General features: G+C 47.7%; 1 protein-coding gene across 13 annotated transcripts in view; it reads left to right on the top strand.

Annotated features, from left to right (window-relative positions):
* Positions 1 to 24,837, top strand: part of LOC110510240 (cell adhesion molecule 4) — a 161,358-nt gene extending 136,521 nt beyond the window's left edge. For 4 of the 13 annotated variants that reach the window (XM_036975408.2, XM_090226168.1, XM_036975407.2 and 1 more), the window contains exons 2-9: positions 1,974 to 2,120; positions 5,054 to 5,341; positions 6,484 to 6,645; positions 7,042 to 7,132; positions 8,521 to 8,693; positions 16,276 to 16,377; positions 21,436 to 21,564; positions 23,108 to 24,837. In XM_036975408.2, the coding sequence (XP_036831303.2) occupies positions 1,974 to 2,120; positions 5,054 to 5,341; positions 6,484 to 6,645; positions 7,042 to 7,132; positions 8,521 to 8,693; positions 16,276 to 16,377; positions 21,436 to 21,564; positions 23,108 to 23,217 (1,202 nt within the window). In that variant the 3' untranslated portion in view covers positions 23,218 to 24,837. Of the gene's footprint in view, positions 1 to 1,973; positions 2,121 to 5,053; positions 5,342 to 6,483; positions 6,646 to 7,041; positions 7,133 to 8,520; positions 8,694 to 16,275; positions 16,378 to 21,435; positions 21,565 to 22,615; positions 22,690 to 23,107 lie in introns of all 13 variants that reach the window. The other 9 variants (XM_090226165.1, XM_090226169.1, XM_036975410.2 and 6 more) reach the window with 3 other exon arrangements.
* Positions 24,838 to 26,399: the final 1,562 nt, after the last annotated feature.

Below are 26,399 nucleotides of genomic sequence, written 5' to 3'. Positions count from 1 at the left end.
AACTACAAACACAACCACACACAACCATGCACAAACACAACCATGCACAACCACAAACACAACCACAAGCACAACCACAAACACAACCACAAACACAACCACAACCACACACAACCATGCACAACCACAAACACAACCACAAACACAACCACAAACACAACCACAAACACAAACACAACCATGCACAACGACAAACACAACCATGCACAACCACAAACACGACCATGCACAACCACAAACACAACCATGCACAACTACAAACACAACCATGCACAACCACAAACACAACCAGGCACAACCACAAACACAACCACAAACACAACCACAACCACAAACACAACCATGCACAACCACAAACACAACCATGTACAACCACAAACACAACCATGCACAACCACAAACACAAACACAACCATGCACAACCACAAACACAACCATGCACAACCACAAACACAACCATGCACAACCACAAACACAACCATGCACAACCACAAACACAACCATGCACAACCACAAACACAACCATGCACAACCACAAACACAACCATGCACAACTACAAACACAACCATGCACAACTACAAACACAACCATGCACAACCACACACACAAACACAACCACAAACACAACCATACACAACCACAAACACAACCATGCACAACCACAAACACAACCATGCACAACCACAAACACAACCATGCACAACCACAAACACAACCATGCACAACCACAAACACAACCATGCACAACCACAAACACAACCATGCACAACCACAAACACAACCATGCACAACCACAAACACAACCATGCACAACCACAAACACAACCATGCACAACCACACACACAAACACAACCACAAACACAACCATGCACAACCACAAACACAACCATGCACAAAACACAACCACAAACACAACCATGCACAACTACAAACACAAACACAACCACACACAACCATGCACAAACACAACCATGCACAACCACAAACACAACCATGCACAACTACAAACACAACCATGCACAACCACAACCACAAACACAACCATGCATAACTACAAACACAACCATGCACAACCACAAACACAACCACAACCATGCACAACCACAAACACAACCACGCACAACTACAAACACAACCACAACCACACACACAACCACAAACACAAACACAACCATGCACAACCACAAACACAACCATGCACAACCACAAACACAACCATGCACAACTACAAACACAACCATGCACAACTACAAACACAAACACAACCATGCACAACCACAAACACAACCATGCACAACCACAAACACAACCATGCACAACTACAAACACAACCATGCACAACTACAACCACAAACACAACCATGCACAACTACAAACACAACCATACACAACTACAAACACAACCACACACACAAAAAAACTACAAACACAACCACACACCCAGTGTGAAGGGATGCATACGTGTGTGAGCCGAGAGAGAAGGGTAGAAGAATGTATGTAGGAGAAAGAGATCTCTGTGTGTGTACTACTGCTGTTGGCCACTTAGCTTGTATGGTTTCCATCTGCCTCGTAGAGGAACCCACAGTCCAGTGTGTGGGTTGTGTTGCTACAGTATGTCAGTCTCTCGCTATTAGGACTGTGTTAGGCTAATGGCTGCTAATGATAATTACGAGAACAGTCCAACCACCAAGCTCATTTACCGCTCTCCCTGCCTGTGTCCATGTCAATTAATAACAGCATTTTTTTTCTTTCTCTCTCTCTCTCTGTCTCTCTCGCTCTCTCTTTCGCTCTCTCTCTCTGTCTCTCTCTCTCTCTCTCTCTCTCTCACTCTCTCTCTCTCTCTCTCTCTGTCTGTCTCTCTGTCTCTCTCACTCTCTGTCTCTCTCTCTGTCTCTCTCTTTCTCTCTCTCTGTCTGTCTCTCTGTCTCTCTCTCTGTCTCTCTCTCTGTCTCTCTCACTGTCTCTCTCTAGCGTGTTGCCAGGCGGTGCAGGCTGAGAATGTGACAGTGTTGGAGGGAGGCACGGCCCAGATCTCCTGTCGTCTGCAGAACTATGATGGCTCCATTGTGGTTATCCAGAACCCTCGCAGACAGACCCTCTTCTTCAATGGCACACGAGGTGTGTGTCTGTGTGTGTGTGTGTTATGCATGCTTGTGTTTGTTTTGCATGTATATGTGTGTGTATTTAGTATGTGTATATTTATGCGTGTGTGTTTGTGTGTTCATGAATGTGTGTGTGTGAGAGAGAGAGACAGTGAGGTTTCAACATTCATCTCTGTGGTCAGGGTTTGAAAAACCAGTCAGCCCCAAGAAGCCACCAGATCAATGTGGTTGTGAGGGAGGTCAACCTATTGAACCCATTAGCTGGCCTGTTTAGTTTTAACAAGGTCTCAGGTCATTATGGAGGAGTACATTCTAGGACTTCTAAACTGCATACTCCCGTCCCTACCTCATTACGCAATAACAACATGGATCAGACCTCTTCTGCCAGATGAAAGCAGTATATTGAAGCCTTCTGTCCAACTAGCCCTCCCTGTCAGATCAGGACTACCGGTTCACACTATTAAGTATTTAGTGCCGCTTGCTCCCTGGGGAGGAGAACCCTTATTCCATCTGAAAGCATAATGGACCTTAACAGGACAGAGTCAGAGAGAGAAGGGGGGAGAAAGAGAAGGGGGAGAGAGAGGTTAGGTATTGTAGGGTATGAGTTTAACTCTCTCTACTCTCTCTCACACACGCACACACACACTGCAGGGCGATTCCAATGCTACCCATTACCATTAGTGCAGGGAGCAGGGTAACCCATGGTGTTTCTGGGAGCCCTCCGTGCTGAACCATTCCCCTCTATAACTGTAGAAAGGTCCTGCACTGTTAGGTAAAGGGAATGAGGCTGTCCAGCTACAGCACTAAACCAATGGGCTCTGATGAAGCTTGTGTCTCAGATGGCACACTATTCCCTTTATAGTGCACTACTTTAAACCAGGGGATCCGGTCCCCATAGAGATCTGGTCAATATTAGTGAACTATATAGGGAATCGGGTGCCGTTATGGACACACACAAGGTCTTTTATTAGGCTGTCCAGCATAGAAACAGACTATAGGAACTGTAATAGTTCAAGAGGACTCTGTGGAGGACCATCTATCTCCTCTAGCTCTGACTGCCTGTGGATCCCATCTATCTCTTCTAGCTCTGACTGCCTGGCATGCAAATGAGCTGGGACAAAAGGTGATATTGGACTTGAACAAAGCTGTGACATTTAGTTGCCATTTAGTGAAAGTGAGAAAAAAGTGTGTTTTTCTGTCGGGAATCACTCCACATTCAGGGAGCTTTGTGAAATAGTATTCTAAGGCAAATGTAGACTGTTTTTCTCTCTGTCTACAATATATTCCTCTGTGTTTCACACAGACACACAACACACACACTAATCCTCTGATATAATGAATGATGGTGTGGAATGGTGATCACACCAGGGAAGAGAGAAGGAATTCTCCCTCTGCAGAAGCAAACACAAAATAGCAGTGAGAAAGGGACTAATAAGAAGAGAGGAGAGGGAGGTAGAGAGGGAGGTAGAGAGGAAAGACAGGGAGGTAGACAGGGAGGTAGAGAGGAAAGACAGGGAGGTAGAGAGGGAGGTAGAGAGGAAAGACAGGGAGGTAGAGAGGGAGCTAGAGAGGGAGGTAGAGAGGGAGGTAGAGAGGAAGGACAGGGAGGTAGAGAGGAATGACAGGGAGGTAGAGAGGAAAGACAGGGAGGTAGAGAGGAAAGACAGGAAGGTAGAGAGGGAGGTAGAGAGGAAAGACAGGGAGGTAGAGAGGGAGGTAGAGAGGAAAGACAGGGAGGTAAAGAGGGAGGTAGAGAGGAAAGACAGGGAGGTAGAGAGGGAGGTAGAGAGGAAAGACAGGGAGGTAGAGAGGAAAGACAGTGAGGTAGAGAGGAAAGACAGGGAGGTAGAGAGGGAGGTAGAGAGGAAAGACAGTGATGTAGAGAGGGAGGTAGAGAGGAAAGACAGGGAGGTAGAGAGGAAAGACAGTGAGGTAGAGAGGAAAGTAGAGAGGGAGGTAGAGAGGAAAGACAGGGAGGTAGAGAGGAAAGACAGGGAGGTAGAGAGGAAAGACTGTGAGGTAGAGAGGGAGGTAGAGAGGAAAGACAGGGAGGTAGAGAGGGAGGTAGAGAGGAAAGACAGGGAGGTAGAGAGGGAGGTAGAGAGGGAGGTAGAGAGGAAAGACAGGGAGGTAGAGAGGAAAGACTGTGAGGTAGAGAGGGAGGTAGAGAGGAAAGACAGGGAGGTAGAGAGGGAGGTAGAGAGGGAGGTAGAGAGGAAAGAGAGGGAGGTAGAGAGGAAAGACAGGGAGGTAGAGAGGAAAGACAGGGAGGTAGAGAGGGAGGTAGAGAGGGAGACAGGGAGGTAGAGAGGGAGGTAGAGAGGAAAGAGAGGGAGACAGGGAGGTAGAGCGGGAGGGAGGTAGAGAGTAAAGAGAGGGAGAGGGAGAAAGAGTGGGGAAGAGAGAAAAGAGAGGGAGGAAGAGAGGAAAGAGAGGGAGGAAGAGAGGGCGGTAGAAATGAAAGAGCGAGGTTGTGCAGTCAGTCGATACAAAGTGTGTTTGGGAAGGTTTATGAGACAATGGCCATCGAGTCCCTGTCACACTCTGACGGTTATTAGCATTATTTGTTATCATGATTTTCTCACAATAGATGTTTCCCTTTCTCTGACAACGAAAGAAACATAGTTTTGCTGCCCTATGTCCGTTCTCTGGGTTCTCTCTCTTCTCACTGCCTCTGTGGTTGCTATGATACTATGTCCTTGGTCAGGAGGTCACCAGTGGATTGTTAGATTAACTATGTATAATTCTTCTTCTCCTCCTTCACTATCCCCCTTTCAATTCTTCCATTCACTCTCCTCCTTGTTACTCCCCCGGTCCTCTTTTCTTTTGGCCTTGCTTTTCTTTCCATATATTTACGTATTTATCTCCAATTGTGGTTTTCCTATTGTGTCTTGACCCCCCACCCCCCCGATGCTGTCTGTCTCCCTGTCTCCCTCCTTCCCTCCCCAGCGTTGAAGGACGATCGTTTCCAGATGGTTCTCTTCACTCCCCGTCTGGTGCGCATCACCCTCACCAACGTGAGCGTGTCGGACGAGGGCGGCTACTTCTGCCAGCTCTACACCGACGATACCCACCACCAAGTGGCCACTCTGTCCGTGTCCGTCCCTCCCGACACCCCCACGGTGGAGGTGAGGCAGGAGGCCGTGGAGGGGGGCGAGGTGGAGCTCACCTGCCTGTCGCCGCGCAGCAAGCCCCCCGCCACGCTGCGCTGGATCAGGGACCGCCGGGAGATACCAGGTCTGTCCATCCTTTGAAGATCTATCACTATGTCGCTCTGTCATTCTATCTATCAGTATCTGTCTGTCTGACTCTGTCTTTGTTCAGTCATACCTCTCTCTCTGCCTCTCTCTCTCTCTGTTCACTTCCTGCATTCCCTATCTATCCGCCTGCCTGTCCCTGTGTCAGTCTATCTTTCTCAAACTCCATCATACTCTCTCCTTTTCTGTCCAGCCTTCTACCTACCTCCCTCTTTACTCCCCATCTGATAAGACTTCCATCCAGCTATCACTCTGTTTACCATTTTATCTGTCCTTCTGTCCATCTCTTTCTGTCTGTTTGTCTATCCCTCTCTCTGTGCGTCTGTCCCGCTGTTTACCCTCTGCCTGTCCTGTTATACCCTCCACCTCTCTCTTTTTTCCCTCTTTCTTTTGTGTCTCTTGTTCCTATCCCATCTCTCTATCTTAATCTCTAACTCAGCACTCTGTCCTTTCCCTCACTCCTCTTCTCTTCACCCCTCTTCCTCTCCTCTTCCTCTTCTCTCTCTCTCTGTCTCCTACTTCCATGCCATGTTCACAAAGATGTCTGTCCCCTGATGTGACAAGGTTACGTAGGAAGCGTCGTGGGCTGACAGCCCAGTTTTCTGTTCTGCTCTGTAGTGCTGTGGAGCGGGCCCTGCCCTGAGTCAAATACAGTGTGACATTAAAGGTTAGGCTCCAGATCCTGACGGATAGAATGTCTCAGTAATTAAGACAGTATCTCCCCGCCCTCATCTCACGCTTCAGTTGGGCCTGCTTCAGTTCACTCAGCTGAAATAATTGAAAACTCAGCATGGTGTTAGTTATTGTCATATTTTCACGTGACCGCGAGGCCTTAGTTTTGGCCACCACCATCCCTCCTCTTCCTCCTCCTCACCTTCCGCTGCCTCATTTGGAGTCTTTTCAAATATTTTTAATCGCATCTCACGCTCTCTTTATCTTCCTTTTATGTTTGAGCCTGTCCAGATCCCTCTCTCCTCTTCTCCTTGTCATCAATCATGCCCGTCTCACTCTCTCCATGTGTCCTTCTCCCGTCTCTCTTCTCTCTTTCTTCTTTCGCCAGCTCCTTTTCCTTCCCTCCCCGTCCTCTGTCTGATGTGCTCCCTCCCTCCCTCCCTTCTCTAGGTGTGGTGTCCCAGCAGGAAAATGGGAAGACAGTGAGTGTGTCCAGCACCATCCGTCTCCCTGTGGAGAGAAAAGACAACGGGGCAGCGGTCAGCTGTGAGGCATCCCACCCCGCCCTGGGGGGGCAGAAGAGGGTCCGCCACTACCGCCTCGACGTCTACTGTGAGTGACTGGTCAGCCACCGAGGGTTACCATGGCAACACACTGAAGCTGTATCACCGTCATTTCTGATGGTCACGACTCATTTGTGCTTGGTGTCTGGGGGGGTCAACCCTTCTGTTGTAAATTACTTATCAACTCACCATTTCTGAGTTTGATCAGCATTTTCTGCCTTTTAGATCTGCATAATGAGTGTCGCTGCCAAACTGTTGCTGCTTAAATGGCCCTGCATGGCTTTCACAGCAACACGTATGAATACCTCCTCAGATGTGTCTGTTCACTGCAGCCATTAACAAAGCAGCAGCTGTTTCACCCTGAGGGATGTTATGATAACAGAACCGCCAACCGTCACTCTTGATTGGTTACCATGGTAACCATTCCTTCCTCCTCTCTCCCCAGTTGCCCCCACAGTGAGGATCATCCCTCCCCCTGGCATCCTCCGAGAGGGAGACTCTCTCAGCCTCACCTGCTCCATCACTGGCAACCCACTGTGAGATGAGATTCATGAGATTGTTTGATTGGTTTGTGCATTTGCTGTGTATGTATATTGTGCTCACACTGCAGCTGTTTGGAGTATTCGGAGTTGAGACATTCTCTGGATAAAGTGTCTGAGGAGGCTGTAACAAGCCCCTTGTTAGACACTGTGATGTGTTTGTTGTGCATGTGTGTTTCTGAGGCAACTGAAGCCTCTTCATTAAGCTCTATAAAAACTGGTTTGTGTGTGTATGTGCTCGTGTGTGTTTGTTTGTGTGTGTGGTGAGTAAAACCATAGTAAAGCCCCACAATAAAGCCAGGCTGAGGAGCCAGTATGTGTGGCCCAGTGAGGATCAGTAACAGCCGGCTGGGGACAGTGACATGAGATATGTGGTTGTGGTGGTCGATCCACTGTACTGCCCCTGCCTCATCTCATGCGGGAGGGACCTCACCACACTCTCCTTTACACCCCCGGTGCCCCCATCACTCTCAGGCCCCGGACAAACTTCCTGTTAACCGTTCATCACCAATTCATTACACTGCCTGTCTTTGTTGGAGGGGTGTGCTTATTAAAGTGTGTGTGTGTGTGTGTGTGTGTGTGTGTGTGTGTGTGTGTGTGTGTGTGTGTGTGTGTGTGTGTGTGTGTGTGTGTGTGTGTGTGTGTGTGTGTGTGTGTGTGTGTGTGTGTGTGTGTGTGTGTGTGTGTGTGTGTGTGTGGATGAGCAGGGGGGTTTAATTAGATGCTTCCTGGGGGATTAGGGTGTAGATAAACTGGGATTGTAATCTGGCCAGGGTGGGATGAGAGGGACAGCCAGCACAGCACAGCGGATGCACACACACACAGGGCTTTGTGTGAGATTGTGTGGTGTGTGTTCGTTGTTTCATGTAATCCAATAATCTTTAGTCTCAGTCGCCTTCTGTCTCACTTTTCTTTGTCTTTCATGTCTCCTCTTTCTCTCCGTCCTCCTGTCTTACTCTGCCTCTCCCTCTCTCATCTCTCCCCCATAAATCTCTGTCTATCTCCTTCCCTGGCTCTCTCCTCCCATGTCCCGCTTTCCCTCTCTCCATCTGACACAACATCTTTCTTTGCTCCCTCTCCTCTCCTTCTCTCTCTCTGTCCATAAATCTCCCCAATTCTTTTCTGTCATGCTGTCTTCCTCTCCCTTGGTCTAATTTAAAATCTCTCTCACTCCCTCCTCGCCTTTTATTTCCCATAACCTCCCTCTCCCTCCACCTCTGTCTTATTTTTATACTGTCTTATCTTTTCTCTCTTTCTTTTCTCCCCCACTCTATCTAATTCTCTTACACTTTCCACTCCCTCTTCTTTCTCTCTTTGACTCTCTTATTTTCCTCGCTCTCCCTCCCTCCCTCCCTCCTCTCCCTCTCTTCTTTCTCTCTCTGCAGGCCTAGGGATGTCCAGTGGACTAGGATTAATGACACCTTACCTGAGAGGGCAGAGATCTCTGGCACCACCCTCCAGGTGTCCCGTCTCAGCCAATCACACAACGGCACCTACCTGTGTCAGGCGCAGAACAACTACGGCCGTGCCGCTGACCACTACACACTGCTGGTGTACGGTGAGCCATCGTCGCCATAACAACCACTGCCTTGCAGCGAGAAGTTGCCCTAAGGCACAGATCTAGGATCAGCTTACCCTCCATATCCTCCGAATCCATTCACCGTCCAATCCTAGCGTAACTTTTGGAATGAGACACCAGAAGCGTATCACAGACACAGATGTAGATATCAAAAGCGTGAGTCACTTCATCAGTTGTTTATGCTTCACAGATGTGAGAGTGCGAGGGGGTCGGGCTAGGGGTTGAGTTGTTAACTTAGCATCTGTAGTCAGTATAGTCAGTGTACCCCATGGGTGTGGCCCCCTAGTGGTTACTCCTTTCACTGCAGCCTTCACATCTGAAGATCAGAGAGAGTGTAGGAGGAGGAGACAGAGGGGGGTGGTTGCGTAACATTTTGGGTTGCCTTAGGCTGAGCCCCCTCATACTCCCCCCTTCCCCTCTTCCCTTAATCCCCTCCCTCCTTACCCTCTCCTGAGCAGTGACGGCGGGTGGCAGGAGCGGCAGGCATCAAACAACACTAACTATCCTCCGTTGAGAGAGGAGGTGGGTGGGAATGCTACCTTTCATCTAGCCAGAGCAGCCATCGTCAGCCACCACCAGAGCTAAAGCCACACTCTCTCTCTCACTGTGCAACACAAGTTAGGCATGCCTGGCTTTGAAGTACGTCCACGCTTCAAGAAAATGCCCTTCTCTTCCTTGGTCTCTATCGTCTGTCTCCTAGAATGGTTCTTCTTCCTTGGTCTCTATCATCTGTCTCCTAGAATGGTTCTTCTTCCTTGGTCTCTATCATCTGTCTCCTAGAATGGTTCTTCTTCCTTGGTCTCTATCATCTGTCTCCTAGAATGGTTCTTCTTCCTTGGTCTCTATCATCTGTCTCCTAGAATGGTTCTTCTTCCTTGGTCTCTATCGTCCGTCTCCTAGAATGGTTCTTCTTCCTTGGTCTCTATCGTCCGTCTCCTAGAATGGTTCTTCTTCCTTGGTCTCTATCATCTGTCTCCTAGAATGGTTATTCTTCCTTGGTCTCTATCGTCCGTCTCCTAGAATGGTTCTTCTTCCTTGGTCTCTATCGTCTGTCTCCTAGAATGGTTCTTCTTCCTTGGTCTCTATCGTCTGTCTTCTAGAATGGTTCTTCTTCCTTGGTCTCTATCGTCTGTCTCCTAGAATGGTTCTTCTTCCTTGGTCTCTATCGTCCGTCTCCTAGAATGGTTCTTCTTCCTTGGTCTCTATCGTCTGTCTCCTATAATGGTTATTCTTCCTTGGTCTCTATCGTCCGTCTCCTAGAATGGTTCTTCTTCCTTGGTCTCTATCGTCTGTCTCCTAGAATGGTTATTCTTCCTTGGTCTCTATCGTCCGTCTCCTAGAATGGTTCTTCTTCCTTGGTCTCTATCGTCTGTCTCCTAGAATGGTTATTCTTCCTTGGTCTCTATCGTCCGTCTCCTAGAATGGTTCTTCTTCCTTGGTCTCTATCATCTGTCTCCTAGAATGGTTATTCTTCCTTGGTCTCTATCGTCCGTCTCCTAGAATGGTTCTTCTTCCTTGGTCTCTATCGTCCGTCTCCTAGAATGGTTCTTCTTCCTTGGTCTCTATCGTCTGTCTCCTAGAATGGTTATTCTTCCTTGGTCTCTATCGTCCGTCTCCTAGAATGGTTCTTCTTCCTTGGTCTCTATCGTCTGTCTCCTAGAATGGTTCTTCTTCCTTGGTCTCTATCGTCTGTCTTCTAGAATGGTTCTTCTTCCTTGGTCTCTATCGTCCGTCTCCTAGAATGGTTCTTCTTCCTTGGTCTCTATCGTCTGTCTTCTAGAATGGTTCTTCTTCCTTGGTCTCTATCGTCCGTCTCCTAGAATGGTCCTCCTTTTTCTGGCTCTTCGTTCTTTCTTCTTTTTGTTTTTGTTTCACTTCCTTTCTCTCTGTCAACCACTCCTATTCCTTCTTTCTTTCACTACCCTCTTTCCTCCTGTTTTTCTCTTTCTATATATCTTACCCCACTCCTTCTCTCTAAATGTCTATATATCTTATCCTCTCTTTGTTCTCTCTCCTCCTCCTCTCTCTCTCTCTCTCTTTCTCTCTCTCTCTCCCTCTGCTTCCCTCCTCCTACTTTTCTCACCTTGGCAATAGTTTGCAATCTTTTCTGGGTGTACTGTAGTTCAGAGCTCTCTGGAGGGTTCCTGTCTTGTTCAGTCCAAGAGGGACAGAGAGTGGGGGAGAAGAAGTAGGGAGAGAGGTCGAAGCCAGGTTAGTGTTCAGTTAGGGGCTTGCCCAAGTTGGATAAGCCACGCTTGCCTCTGGAAATCCCAAGGTGCACTGGGGTGGTGCGCCTGACAGGGCAAGGCTAAAACAGCTCACTATGACAGATCTGAAAAACGACCCCTCACACTGTCAACCAGCTACCAGAGTTATCTAGTGTCTGATGTGGCCATGAAGCGCAAAATCAGGACAAAACGGAGGCCAATTTGTTGCAGGAGCTTTTCGCTTTTCGAGGCTGGGTGATGCTTTGAAAAGCAGAGAGAGAGAGAGAGAGGTTGGTGAGTCTCTGCGTAGCCAGGTCCAATGCCGCAAAATCTTTATTCAGCAGGTGTGTGTGTGTGTGTGTGTGTGTGTGTGTGTGTGTGTGTGTGTGTGTGTGTGTGTGTGTGTGTGTGTGTGTGTGTGTGTGTGTGTGTGTGTGTGTGTGTGTGTGTGTGAGTGATAATGTGGATGTGCATGCGCATTATACATGTGCACGTGTCAAGCTCCCACGTACGTATATAATATAGACATGAGGTTTTGTTTTGGGTGAACTGAATGCACAAGGGAGCCTGTACTCATCAGATTGTTGTTAGTCTGGATGGAGCGTTGGTTGGTTGCAGTCACCACCATTGTTAAGGAGCAAGATGGTGGTGGGATGGCGGTGGTCTGGTGGGATGGCGTGGTGGCAGTGTGGTGGGATAACGTGGTGGCGGTGTGGTGGGATGGCAATGTGGTGGGATGACGTGGTGGCGATGTGGTGGGATGGCGTTGTGGTGGGGTGGTGGGATGGCGTGGTGGTGGGATGGCATGGTGTGGTGGGATGGCGTGGTGGTGGTGTGGTGGGATGGCGGGGTGGTGGGATGGCGTGGTGGTGGGATGGTGTGGTGGGATGGCGTGGTGGTGGGATGGCATGGTGTGGTGGGATGGCGTGGTGATGGGATGGCGTGGTGGTGGGATGGCATGGTGTGGTGGGATGGCGTGGTGGTGGTGTGGTGGGATGGCGTTGGGGTGGGATGGCGTGGTGGTGGGATGGCATGGTGTGGTGGGATGGCGTGGTGGTGGTGTGTTGGGATGGCGTGGTGGTGGGATGGCATGGTGTGGTGGGATGGCGTTGTGGTGGGATGGCATGGTGTGGTGGGATGGCGTTGTGGTGGGATGGCGTTGTGGTGGGATGGCGTGGTGGTGGTGTGTTGGGATGGCGTGGTGGTGGGATGGCATGGTGTGGTGGGATGGCGTTGTGGTGGGATGGCATGGTGTGGTGGGATGGCGTTGTGGTGGGATGGCGTTGTGGTGGGATGGCGTTGTGGTGGTGTGGTGGGATGGTGGTGATGTTGCTGGTAGAGCTCAGAGGAGAATGCTACTGATTGTATCTGCAACGCCCTGAGGGTCTGCTTACAGTATGTCATTCAACTGAGCTGCTGTGATGAAATGGAATGCTGTATGCCAATAAAGCCCATTAGAACTGAATTTTGAGAGTGTTGGAGATGGATGGAGGGAGAGAGAGAGAATAGACAGGAGGAAAGAAAAGGGTAGAGGGATGGATACAGAGATATATTTGTGGGAGAAGATGAATGCAGTGGTTAGGGTAAGTCACTAATTAAAATATACCTCTATTTATTGAATGACTAAAGAAAAAGAGAGGGAGGGTGAGAGAGAGGGTGGTAGGTTAGGAGAGGGGGAGGGAGGGGGTTAGGAGAGGGTGAGGGAGGGGGGTTAGGAGAGGGTGAGGGAGGGAGGTTAGGAGAGGGTGAGGGAGGGGGGTTAGGAGAGGGGGGGGGGGTTAGGAGAGGGGGAGGGAGGGAGGGAGGGGGTTTAGGAGAGGGTGAGGGAGGGGGGTTAGGAGAGGGTGAGGGAGGGGTGTTAGGAGAGGGGGGGGGTTAGGAGAGGGGGAGGGAGGGAGGGGGTTTAGGAGAGGGTGGGGGGGGGGGGGGTTGTGAGGGAGGGTGGTTCGGAGAGGGGGAGGGGCAGGAGAAACAGGAAAGATTAGGTGAAAAACCTGAATCCCAGGTGGTGTATTCCCCCTTGTGGCTCTGCACAGTCTTCTAATGACAGTGAGAAAGTCAATGTAGTGTAGGCTGTGACCAAATCAATGTGGAGCAGCGGTAAGGGACGAGGCCTTCTGACCAGCGGCTAGATGACATTTAACCTTGTGTTGTGAGTGACGCATAGCTTACTACAGCACCGGAACAGAAAAACACACAGAAACAGGGAATGTTCAATCATACGTGAGTGTTTTATCTCTCTAGTTTAAGGAATTATATTTGAGAGAAATGTTGTTAACAACTTCAACATGCAAATGGGAAAACAGCCGTGAATATAGGTGTCTGAGTGGCGAGTGTACAGAATAACAATATGATCGGAGAATGCCTGGCGGTGTGCTGACTGGCTGTACAGCCGCATAGTAAATAAGCTTTAGAGAGAGAGAGAGTGCTCATAGAGGAGTGGAATAGGAAAAGGAACAAGGGAATGTGGAAGCGGAATGAAAGAGTGCGTGGGAGAGAGGAGAGTGATTAAGGTTGAGGTGGATCGCCTCTGAGGGAAAGAAGGGAGATTTGAGTAGAGAGAGGAGAGGATGTTGAAGGAGAGAGGAGAGGATGTTGAAGGAGAGAGGAAAGGATGTTGGAGGAGAGAGGAGAGGATGTTGGAGGAGAGAGGAGAGGATGATGGAGGAGAGAGGAGAGGATGTTGGAGGAGAGAGGAGATGATGTTGGAGGAGAGAGGAGAGGATGTTGGAGGAGAGAGGAGAGGATGTTGGAGGAGAGAGGAGAGGATGTTGGAAGAGAGAGGAGAGGATGTTGGAGGAGAGAGGAGAGGATGTTGGAGGAGAGAGGAGAGGATGTTGGAGGTAGAGAAGTCATTATTTATAAGTCTTCCCAGAATGTAGTTTTGATGGTCAAGAGATGAATCAGTGTACAACTAATTAGCCGACTGACCCTGCCCATTAATCCCTCTGCCTCAGGTGACACACACACACACACACACACACACACACACACTGACCCATTCCTTAGTCAACCGTTTTAAGTTCTCTCTCTGACTCACATGTATGCATACCCACATGGATGACGCAAACACACACTTGTGTGTTGCATACAGTAAGTGACAGGAAAGCTGAGGTTGGACACTGACAGGATAGGGGGAAGATGTGGACGAGTGAATGAAGGCAGGCTGAAAGGAAGAGGAGAGGAGGAGGAGGAGAGAGGGATGAGGGTTATGCTGATGTAAGAGGAGTGGCAGAGGAAGAAGAGATGGAGGGTCTCAGGGCCAGAGGGAGAAGAGTGTGAAGAGGGAGAGCAGATGGAAGAGTAGTTACCAATAAATTACCCTAGAACGAGGTGTGTGTGAGTGCGCGAGTGTGTGTGTGCGCGTGCGTGCGTGGCGCATGGCTCGTGAGAGAGAGGCGCACAGTGGTTCGATGAAACATATCTCTACTGCACCCTGCTGTTTCAAATGGACAGTTTGATGAAGTGTTTCACACACACTCACACACACACACCGTGCTCCCAGCCGCTCACTCAATCCAACTGTCTCAGTCACTTAAAACCACTTAACTGTACCCTCACTGTCTCAATAGGCATTTTACCTTACCATTGTGTCAGTATCCAATCTATTGTCTCATATTGAATGTGTCTGTCCCAACACAACGCACATTGTTCCACAGAGAATGCTTCCATCAAACACAATGTCTTCTGTCTCCCTAGCTACTGAGTCATAGACAATGTGTCTATGGTAGAAAATACGTCTGCATCCCAACCATTGTTTTATAGTGAATGTGTTGATGTAATTTGCCAATGTCTGTCTCCCTAGCTACTAGTCTATAGAAATGTACAGTATGTCATAGTAGATCATATGTCTGTAGTAACCATACCATCTAGAACAGTGGTCACCAACCTTTTCTGACTCAAGATCTACCGCTCAGATTATTATCCATTTTTCTCCCCAATTTCGTGGTATCCAATTGGTGAGATACAGTCTTGTCCCATCTCTGCAACTCGCGTACGGACTCGGGAAAGGTGAAGGATGAGAGCCGTGCGTCCTCTGAAAAACAGCCAAGCCAGACTGCTTCTTGACACAAAGCCCACTTAACCCGGAAGCCAGCCGCACCAATGTGTCGGAGGAAACACCGTACACCTGTAGACCGTGTCAGTGTACATTGCACCCGGCCCGCCACAGGAGTCGCTAGTGCACGATGGGACAAGAACATCACTGCCGGACAAACACTCCCTTAACCCGGACGACGCTGGGACAATTGTGTGCCACCCCATGGGTCTCCCAGTCGCAGCCGGCTGCGACAGAGCCTGGAATCGAACCAGGATCTCTAGTGGCACAGCTACCACTGCGATGCAGCGTCTCAGTCCTCTGCACCACTCGGGAGGCCTCTCAGATTTAAAAAAAACATTACTTAAAAACATAAACCTATGCAACATTAACCAATTAAAACCAGTTCTGTATCAATGAGGTTTGTGCAGTAGGCTATACAATACATTATCACTGCAGACCATTTAGAAATTATATTTAAAAATGTACGTATATCATCACACTGGTAGTAGATCATGTGTTGTATGTCTTGTGAGGCACAGCTGAGTAAACATAATAATGTATTTATTTGTATTACTGGACTGATGGCCTGCATCTGATGGTCAGTCTGAGGGGAGGGAGGGAGCAGCTGTGAGGCTGTCTTTAACACGACTCACCGACACCCTCCCACCGCTCTCCCGCCCTCCGCTCTCCCTCCCTTTGCTCTCCCTCCCTCCGCTCTCCCTCCTTCCGCTCTCCCTCCCTCCGCTCTCCCTCCCTCCGCTCTCCCTCCCTCCCCCGCTCTCCCTCCCTCCGTTCTCCCTCCCTCTGCTCTCCCTCCCTCTGCTCTCCCTCCCTCCGCTCTCCCTCCCTCCGCTCTCCCTCCCTCCACTCTCCCTCCCTCTGCTCTCCCTCCCTCTGCTCTCCCTCCCTCTGCTCTCCCTCCCTCCGCTCTCTCTCCCTTCGCTCACCGTCCCACTGCAGACAGTGTTCTGAGCTATCTGATTGCCCAGTGATAGGCCGATAGGTGTACTTGATAAGCTCCCTGGGCCCGCCAGGTAGGCGGAGTTATACCTTCAGACATATATATATGACATGGTTGAAAATGCCTTCCCGGCGCTAGGGCTGCTGAATCAAGTGCACCTACTGACAACAGTGCAAAACAAAGGCTTTATCGTTGGGTTTTTTACAGAAAACATTGCTGATCGACTAGGAATGCCTTGGAGATCGACGATGGCTCTCACCCGATTGGTGACCACTGATCTAGAACCTGTTTTTCATAGAAAACTATGATTGTCTTGTAGAGTATAGTGTGTTATCCTTGCCTTGTCTGTTGTAGAGAATGTGTCTGTCACTACCATGGTCCTTCCCACCTCCCATCACGCCACCACCCACCCAATCACCCTCCTCATAACCCCCAGCTACGCACCGGACCCCCGAGGTAACGTACAGCCCTCCTTCACCCTTAACACACTCCTCCTCTCCATCTCTCCATCCTTCCCTTCCTTCATGGTCACAATCACCGCCTCTTAGCAGCTCTTCTCCTCCTCTCCTCCTTTCCTCTTCTCCTCCTCTCCTCTCTGTCCTTGTCTTGTCACTGACACCCTTTGTCTGATTTAACCTTCATTTTTTTTATTTCTTTTTATTTCACCTTTATTTAACCAGGTGGCCAGTTGAGGACAGTTAAGTTCTCATTTACAGCTGCGACCTGGCCAAGATAAAGCAAAGCAGTGCGACAAAAACAACAAGAGTTACACATGGGATTAACAAACGTACAGTCAATAACACAATATAAAGATCTGTATACAGTGTGTGCATATGAAGTAAGGAGGTAAGGCAATAAATAGGCCAATAGTGGCGAAGTAATTACAATTTAGCAATTTACACTGGAGTGATATATGTGCAGATGAGGATGTGCAGGTAGAAATACTGATGTGCAAAATAGCAGAAAAACAAAAACTAATATGGGGATGAGGTAGGTAATTGGTTGGATGGGCTATTTACAGATGGGCTGTGTAGAGCTGCAGCGACCGGTAAGCTGCTCTGACAGCTGATGCTTAAAATTAGTGAGGGAGATATAAGTCTCCAACTTCAGTGATTTTTGCAATTAATTCCAGTCATTGGCAGCAGAGAACTGGAAGGAAAGGAAGGCCCTTAACTGGCCTTCCCACACACGCTCTCACACACGTACACACACACATTCCCCCACTCTCATCAATGGCTGGCTGATGCTGTGCTCTGGCCACTCAGTGTTGGGGCTGTGTCAGTGTGTAAGTCCGATTGGGTGGGAGCACACATGTACTGTGTTATTGTTATAGACCCAGGGATGGGACGGCCATAGGACTTCTGTGAGGGACATAAGGATCTGTGGGTGGAATGACACATACGCACGCACACACATATATGCACGCATACATACACACTCACATACACACACACACACACACACACACACAGGGCCAGCTCTAGCCTTTTGGGGGCACTAAGTGAGATTTGGTTGTACGTTTTAAAGTTGATTTCCTGCAGTTCAACACATTTTGCCATGGGGTGGAGAGAACTTTGAACAAATTATTACAAATTTCATACAATTGTGCTCATTTTGCCATGGGGCAGAGATACATTTTTGCTGATGTAAATCAAATTTTCTGCAATTCTACACATTTCGCCTGGTTGGCGCTAAACACAGTCCAGCTCGTCTTCACCCAGCCTGGCAGACTTTTTGTCAGTACCACAGTTTTTAGTGCCTCCCTTCTCGGAGAACCTCTCTTGTACCTCTCTGAACTCAGCAGCAGACAGAGAGCCCATGCCACTCTCCTACGTAACTCTTCAGGAGCAGCGTTGTGTTGAGATGGTTCCTGAGCTGGGGCACTGCCTAGAGGGAACAGTTTCTGCAGGACCTTTTGGGGACGCTGTGCGAGTGAATGTGTGTACCCTCTTTGAGTCGCTCAATACGCTACAGGTTAAGGACAGCCCACCAAATATCTTTGAGTGCCAACTGCGCCTCTGGACCCAAGAGTTTGAGTCATGGAGTGAGGAGGAGAGGAACAGTTTCTTGCACATTCTAGAAGAGAGGGACTCGATCTTTGTTGCCTACTTCTACAGAGGTGTAGTTGGGACAGCAAGCAGGGATTGAGGAATACGGAAAATACAGGGGGAATTGGTAATTAACTACAATGACCATAATCCATTGCACATCTACTTGTCCGGTCTGTGTTTCTTTTGCATCTTCAAGGTGGTAGGCATGTTATGTCAATCAAATGATACAAACCCCCCAAAAATCTATTTTAAATCCAGGTTGTAAGGCAACAAAATAGGAAAAATGGCAATGGGGGGGGGAATACTTTATATATATAGTGGCTTGGGGAAGTATTCACCCTAAATTGAGCTCAGGTGAATCCTATTTCCATTAATCATCCTTGAGATGTTTCCACAACTTGATTGGAGTCCACATGTGGTAAATTCTATTAATTGGACATGATTTGGAAATGCACACACCTGTCTATATAAGGTCCCACAGTTGACAGTGCATGTCAGGGCAGAACAAAGTCATGAAGTCGAAGGGATTGTCCGTAGAGCTTCGAGACAGGATTGTGTCGAGGCACAGATCAGGGGAAGGGTACCAAAACATATCTGCAGCATTTAAAGTCCACAAGAACACATTGGCCTCCATCATTCTTAAATGGAAGAAGTGTGGAACCACAAAATCTGTTCCTAGAGCTGGTCGCCCGGCCAAACTGGGGGAGAAGGGCATTGGTCAGGGAGGTGACCAAGAACCTGATGGTCACTCTGACAGAGCTCCAGAGTTCCTCTGTGGGGAGCCATCTCTGCAGCACTCCACCTATCAGGTCTTTATGTTTTGAGTGGCAAGATGGAAACCAATTTTCAGTAAAAGGAACATGACAGCCCGCTTAGAGTTTGCAAAATGGCACTTAAAGGACTCGTAGACCATGAGAAACAAGATTTTCTGGTCTGATGAAACCAAGACTGAACTATTTTGTCTGAATGCCAAGTGTCACGTCTGGAGGAAATCCCTACGGTGAAGCATGGTGGTGGCAGCATCATGCTGTGAGGATATTTTTCAGCATCAAGGACTGGTAGACTCGCAGGATCGAGGGAAAGTACAGAGAGATCCTTGATAAAAACCTGCTCCAGAGCGCTCAGGACCTCAGACTGGGGCGAAGGTTCATCTTCCAACAGGACAACGGCCCTAAGCACACAGCCGAAGCCAAGGTGTGGCTTCGGGACAAGTCTCTGAATGTCCTTGAGTGGCCGAGCCAGAGCCCGGACTGGACGCTCCCCATCCAACGTGACAGAGCTTGAGAAGATCTGCAAATACAGGTGTGCCAAGCTTGTAGCGTCATACCCAAGAAGACTGGAGGCTGTAATCGCTGGCAAAGGTGCTTCAACAAAGTACTGAGTAAAGGGTCTGAATACTTATGTCAATGTGATATTTCAGGTGTTTTTTTCAACAACAAAAAATCTAAAAACCTGGTTTTGCCATTATGATACCATTGTGTGTAGGCTGAGGGAGGGGGGGGGGGGGGGGGGGGGGGCAATGAAATCCATTTTAGAATAAGGCTGGGGGCAATGGGGCAGTTTCTCTCTATCTATGTCTCGCCCTCCCTCCTCCCTCACCACCTCTCTAACGCTCTCTCATCTCATCCATATATATATGATATGATGACAGGTATTATTATAATTTGGGGCGGCAGGGTAGCCTAGTGGTTAGAGCGTTGGCCTAGTAACCGGAAGGTTGCAAGTTCAAACCCCTGAGTTGTCAAGGTACAAATCTGTCGTTCTGCCCCTGAACAGGCAGTTAACCCACATCATTGAAAATAAGAATTTGTTCTTAACTGACTTGCCTAGTTAAATAAAGGTTAAAAAAAATAATATTCTTCTGGGGTCCTAACCGACCACTTATGTCGCTTTTGCCTGGAACCTGCCCTGAAAATACACACACACACACAGAATGGCAGGGCAGTTAAGCCAAGCTGCTTCTCTGTCTCCCACTGTGAGTAAGTGGCTGTCATCACACAGAACAGAGAGACACCACCTGGATCTCTTCTGTCCATGTGTGTGTGTCCTCTCTCTCTCCTTCATCCTCACTCTCCAGGTCTTTATTTTCCTCTATTTTCTTTTACCTCTCATCATATCCCGTCTTCTCTGTCTTATAGCTTCTCTCTCTCCCACTCTCTTCCCCCTCACCACCTTTCTACCTCCCTTCCTTTCTCTCTCCCTCTTTCTACCCCTCACTCACTTCACTCACTTCTCTCTCTATCTCTCTCTCTCTCTCTCTCTCTCTCTCTCCATCTCTCAGGGGAGAGATGAAACAGAGGGAGCAGGGCATTATTCTGCTCTTTCTGACAGTCAGGAGGTGTGCACCTGCTGTGCCTCGTGTTTGAATGTCAGAGAGAGCGATGCGGGAGCATTATTGGGCGCGTGGGGAGAACGGCAGGCTCCTTTATACTGTCACTCATTACCCACCGAGCTTTGGGCACAGCGAGGGAGAGAAATGCACCATGGGAAGGCAGCGCTTAATTTTTCATCCGTCATGAAATATTGCTCCGGCAGACTTTTCAACAGACGCTTCTATACTCTTTTCTTTTTCTGTCTTGCCCGCTGCCACTGATAGATAGACGGACACACACACTTTCTCATTTGCAAGTCGTCTTTACTCTCTCCCCTCCTCTTTTTTCTTCATCCATCCTCCACCTCTCTGTGGCTGTGGTCTTTTGTTAGCATTGTGTTAATGATTCCTGTTTTAATTCCAGTCTGGTAGAGTTCTTGGACCGTGCCCATTCCAATGTGTCCTTGTGTCCTGGGCAGGGTTGGCACTATGTATTCACACACACACACACACACACACACACACACACACACACACACACACACACACACACACACACACACACACACACACACACACACACACACACACACACACACACACACACACAAACAAACAAACAAACAAACAAACAAACACAAGCCTGTATGAATCTTTATTCTGGGAGTGTCTGTGGTGTAAACACAGACTTGCCTCTGACTCAAGGTGCTCTCTGTATACCGGAGCTCTGTTGGTCTGAGCTCTTCCAATCTCCAGTGTTCTGTGGGTGTTTCTGTGCCTATTCCTATGTGTCCTTGTGTCCTGGGCAGGGTTGGCACTATGTATTCACACACACACACACACACACACACACACACACACACACACACACACACACACACACACACACACACACACACACACACACAAACACAAACACAAACACAAACACAAACACAAACAAACAAACAAACACAAGCCTGTATACAGATATGGTGAAACATACAGTAGATGATCTCACCGTTCAGGGATGTACAGACTTTGATTTAATAATCCTTCTCTCTTTCCTCCACATATATCTCTGCCCCATTTCTTTCTCTCTCTCTCTCTCTCTCTCTCTCTCTCTCTCTCTCTCTCTCTCTCTCTCTCTCTCTCTCTCTCTCTCTCTCTCAGACCCCGGTGCAGTGATTGAGACCCACAGTGCAGTACCGTACGCTGTGATAGGGGGCGTCCTGGCTCTGCTGGTCTTCACCATCATCTGTGTTCTCATCATCACCATCTGGTGCTCTGTCCGACAGAAAGGTAACACACACACGTATGCACACGCAAGCACACACGCACAGAAACACACACACACAGATGACATTCACACTATTGAAAAGTTATATGCATTCCATTAAAGGTGAGACTACCATGAATTGTCAATGGTCACGCCTCACCTCGCTTTACAGTATCTGTCTCAGTGAATGGAAAAGAGTAAATAAAAGATGGACCCAAATGGATGGAATGAGATGGGGAGATGGGGAGGAAAAGGGCACGCTCTTACCTCTCTCTCTTCAGAACATGACAAACGACCTTGTATCTTGGCCAGGGGGGTTGATGGGAAATGTATGCGCGGCCATGTTGTTTAATGACCCCTATGGTTTACTCTATCAGGGCACATCAATTTTAAAAAACACAGTTACCCACGCTCCCCCATAACTTTAACAGTCTCTGGCAGCCCCCTGATTCCTCCTTCGGTGCCAATAAAGTTATCCGGCCATAGAACCTTTGAGACCAGGGGAGGGGCCATACAGCCAGAATGCCAATCAGCAAATAGACAGAGCCATTACAACCAATCAGTGAGCGGAGACAGCACAATTAGGGCCCTGTCTCTGTCCTGCTGTAGCTGCCAGAGTGCCAATCAAAGCCTTGACCAGACACACTATCAACAAAGAGACGACTGCCATTGGCTCCTGCAGTGATACGTCAGCTTGAACATGATTGGGCTTGTTGGGCAGGTTTCCCGGATACAAATGAAACTCCTGGACTAAAAAGCATGACTAGGCTTAATCTGTGTCTGGCCCTTTAAGTTCTGAACTGATGATGGAAATCAGAGAGAAATTATAGAATTTAGTTTGATAGTTTGACTTTCTCTTATTATTATATTACTCTGCCGTAGCTAACTTCCCCTCCGTTCCTTCTCTCTCTCTCCCTCTCTCTGTGCCTCTCTCTACCCTTATCTTTCTCTCTCTCTCCCTCTCTCTGTGCCTCTCTCTACCCTTATCTTTCTCTCTCTATGCCTCCGCCCCTCTTTTTCTCTATTTGCACCATGCTTGGGCCTCTCTCTCCTTTCCCCCTCTCCCTCTGTCAGGCTCATATCGTACCCAGGAGCCTATACTTAATTGGTACTGACCTAATTCTAACTGAACTAATAATTAATCACAGGTAGGACTTCAACAATATGGTAAAGATTGCTTTGATGGGTTTACAAAATGTCACAAGGATTATATTACTCTGTCACAACTAACCTCCACACCCCTTCACCTGTCTCCCTCTCTCTGCTGCACAACCTTCTCCCTCTCTCTGCTGCACAACCTTCTCTCTCTCTCTGCTGCACAACCTTCTCTCTCTCTCTGCTGCACAACCTTCTCTCTCTCTCTGCTGCACAACCTTCTCTCTCTGTCTCCCTCTCTCTGCTGCACGACCTTCTCTCTCTCTTTATGCCTCCTCTCTCTATCGCTCACTCGCTCTCTCTCTCTATCTCTGACTCTTTCTTCCTCCTCTCCCCTCTGTCTTTGCATCTCTCTCTGCCTCTCTCTCCTTCTCTCCTTTTTTCTCTCTCTGTTCATTCTCCCTATCCCAGGTTCATATCTTACCCATGAGGCCAGTGGGTTGGACGAGCACGGGGAGGTCCAGGAGGCTTTCCTCAATGGGAATGATGCCAGTCAGGGCAAGAAGGAGTACCTACTGTAGCCTCCACCCCCAAAACCCACAACCCTCCCCCAACCCACCGTGACGGGTGGCCTTCTGAATCGACTGTAATACTACTGCACACAGACCACATCACAGACCACAACATAAACCACAACACAGACCACAACAGAGACCGAAAGAGAGATCCGTCCAGCCCTTACATTACAACTGTGCCATACTGTAGGTGTACTGGAGGAAGGAGCGAGGGAGGATGGCAGAGAAAGGGGAAAGTGATAATAGGGTCATTATTTTGATAGAGAGAAGAGATAACAAGAAAGAAAGCCTCAGCACTTTCCTTCCCTGTGGTAATTGGAGAAGGAGGGAGAAAGAGAGAGGAAAGAGAGAGAAAAAATGTGGTGGGGTCGGTATGGTTTCCAGAAGCTATTGAGTTTGAATGCTCAATTTGATTACTTGAAATTGCCAAAGCACATCAGCCCACAGAGAGCAGCTCATCTATAATTATTTGACAACATTGCAGAGTGTTACCCTGAAAGTCTCTTAAAGTATATCTGAACTGTTCAGTCAATTCTGCAGACAACCCAGGTATTGTATTTGCCGTCCGTTCTGGGGAGTCTGCCAATGTTTTCTGGGTAATTTAGAAACCTTCCTGTTATGAATGACTGCTTTCCTCACAGAACAGAACTGTTGTTTCTCTTCTTTGAATTGTCTCTCTCTTTCTCCCTCCACCTCTCTTTCTAGTCCTCTTCTTCCCCCTCCCTCCCTCCCTCTCTCCCTCTCTCCCTCTCTCTGTCTTTGTCTCTCCTCTATTGTTGGCCAATAAAGAAAGGATTAGTGCCAGTCTCCTTTCGTGAGTTAGAAGAAAGGGAACATAAGTCGACGAGACACATTAAGGAAAAGTATAATTATTTTAAAATGCCCTTAAAGGGATAAAAATGTTAAAATGTCTTAAAGAGAAACAAATGAGTGAAAGGAATGTAATGAATAAGGAAAAATACATGATGGATATTTTTCTGAATGCCAAGCACACACACACACACACACACACACACACACACACACACACACACACACACACACACACACACACATATCTCTGAATTCTTTATTTGTATAAAAATGTAAACAGTAAGATAACTTAAATGAATCTTTTAAGAAATTGATAAAAATAACAGTTTACTATTGAAAGCGTTATGAAGCTACTATACTAACACATTATTAGCCTCGAGATACAAAAACAAACTAGTGTCCAGTGATCAAAACAGAAAAGAAAAGATGAAAATAATGTTTCATTTGTCTTTATGAAATACCTGAGGTATTATTGATTTTTTTTTATTAATTCTTGTTATTATTTGGACTATTATGATTGTTATTATTATTACTGTTATGATTGTTATTATTATTACTGTTATGATTATTGTAAATGTTATAACTGTACACCTCCCATGTTTGTTGTTTTTGGATATTCTATAGAAACTGCTGTCTTTCCACTTCTCTCTGACTCTGTCTCTCTAGTTCTTTCTATCTTTGTCTCCTGTGTCTATTTGTCCCTTCTTCTCGTCTTTCACTACTGTTTATTTTATAGTCATGTTGATATAGCTAACTATTTCTTTATAGGGGAAAAGATACAAAGCACGACAAAATAAAACAAGACTTCAGAAATAACAGAGTCTGTTCCTCTTTAATTAGAAATGTTCTGAAACACAGTGAGAGGAGAAGAGACACAGCAGATGACAACATCAATAGAGAATAGAGAGCTAAAGGTAGGAAGATGAAAACCCAGGCAGGAAGGAAGGAAGGAAGGGAGGAAGGAAGGAAAGAGCTAGAACAGACGAGGGGTTAAAAGAGAATCAAAAACATACGTAAGGATCCATGACTGCTAATGAATCATGGGAAGAGACGGGAGGAGAGAGAGAGAGGGGGAGGGAGAGAGAGAGAGGGGGGAGAGAGGGAGAGAGAGAGGGAGAGAGAGAGAGGGAGAGAGAGGGAGAGAGAAAGGGAGAGAGAGAGAGAGGGAGAGAGAGAGAGAGGAACAGAGGGAGGCAAAAGGACAGTCAAGTCAGATGCACAGAAAAATATGACGCCCCCACTATTTCCATGCAATCAATACCCGATTCTGTCAAGAAGCACTCAACTTGTCCATCTGCGTGTGCGGCTGGATACAAAAGCTGCTGGAGGTCGCTGCGTGATGGATCGATGTGTTTGTCTTCTATCGACGATGAGGCTCCACAGCAGGCTGTCATAAAGACAGATTGTCAAACGGCAATCAAAGTAATGGACTCACCAGGAGCACGAGCTATACCAGCTGATGTGAACCAACGCTGTAGGCAGTAGGACAATGGAGACACCATGTCCAGAACACATCCCCAGGTTAGCTGGAATAATGACACTGAAACCTGATTTAGCAAATGGTGGGTGACACATCTCTGGAAGTAGTCATCAGAGCCTGACTTCATCCAGCAGTGCTCTAATACTAGAATGGCTTGTTCTATAACGGAGAGTGTTCTAGAAGGATTAAACACTACCACGAGGATGTCTGAGTCCGTCTAAATCAATCATCAGAGAAGATGATACCCTGTCACATAACCCTCCCTGAGGTGACTCGTAAAACATAAACATTTAGCTGATTCATGGACTGGAACGCGTTTATATCAGTAGTTCTTCTGTTTTAGGACGTGTCGTGGCCTGTTGTAAAGCGTTTATATCAGTAGTTCTTCTGTTTTAGGACGTGTCGTGGCCTGTTGTAACGCGTTTATATCAGTAGTTCTGTTTTAGGACGTGTCGTGGCCTGTTGTAACGCGTTTATATCAGTAGTTCTTCTGTTTTAGGACGTGTCGTGGCCTGTTGTAATGCGTTTATATCAGTAGTTCTTCTGTTTTAGGACGTGTCGTGGCCTGTTGTAAAGCGTTTATATCAGTAGTTCTGTTTTAGGACGTGTCGTGGCCTGTTGTAACGCGTTTATATCAGTAGTTCTTCTGTTTTAGGACGTGTCGTGGCCTGTTGTAACGTGTTTATATCAGTAGTTCTTCTGTTTTAGGACGTGTCGTGGCCTGTTGTAACGCGTTTATATCAGTAGTTCTGTTTTAGGACGTGTCGTGGCCTGTTGTAAAGCGTTTATATCAGAAGTTCTGTTTTAGGACGTGTCGTGGCCTGTTGTAACGCGTTTATATCAGTAGTTCTGTTTTAGGACGTGTCGTGGCCTGTTGTAACGCGTCTATATCAGT

Source organism: Oncorhynchus mykiss, chromosome 3 (assembly GCF_057628025.1).
Source record: "Oncorhynchus mykiss isolate SJ-2025 chromosome 3, ASM5762802v1, whole genome shotgun sequence".
Taxonomy (NCBI): domain Eukaryota; kingdom Metazoa; phylum Chordata; class Actinopteri; order Salmoniformes; family Salmonidae; genus Oncorhynchus; species Oncorhynchus mykiss.
This window is presented reverse-complemented; position numbering and strand designations above follow the sequence as displayed.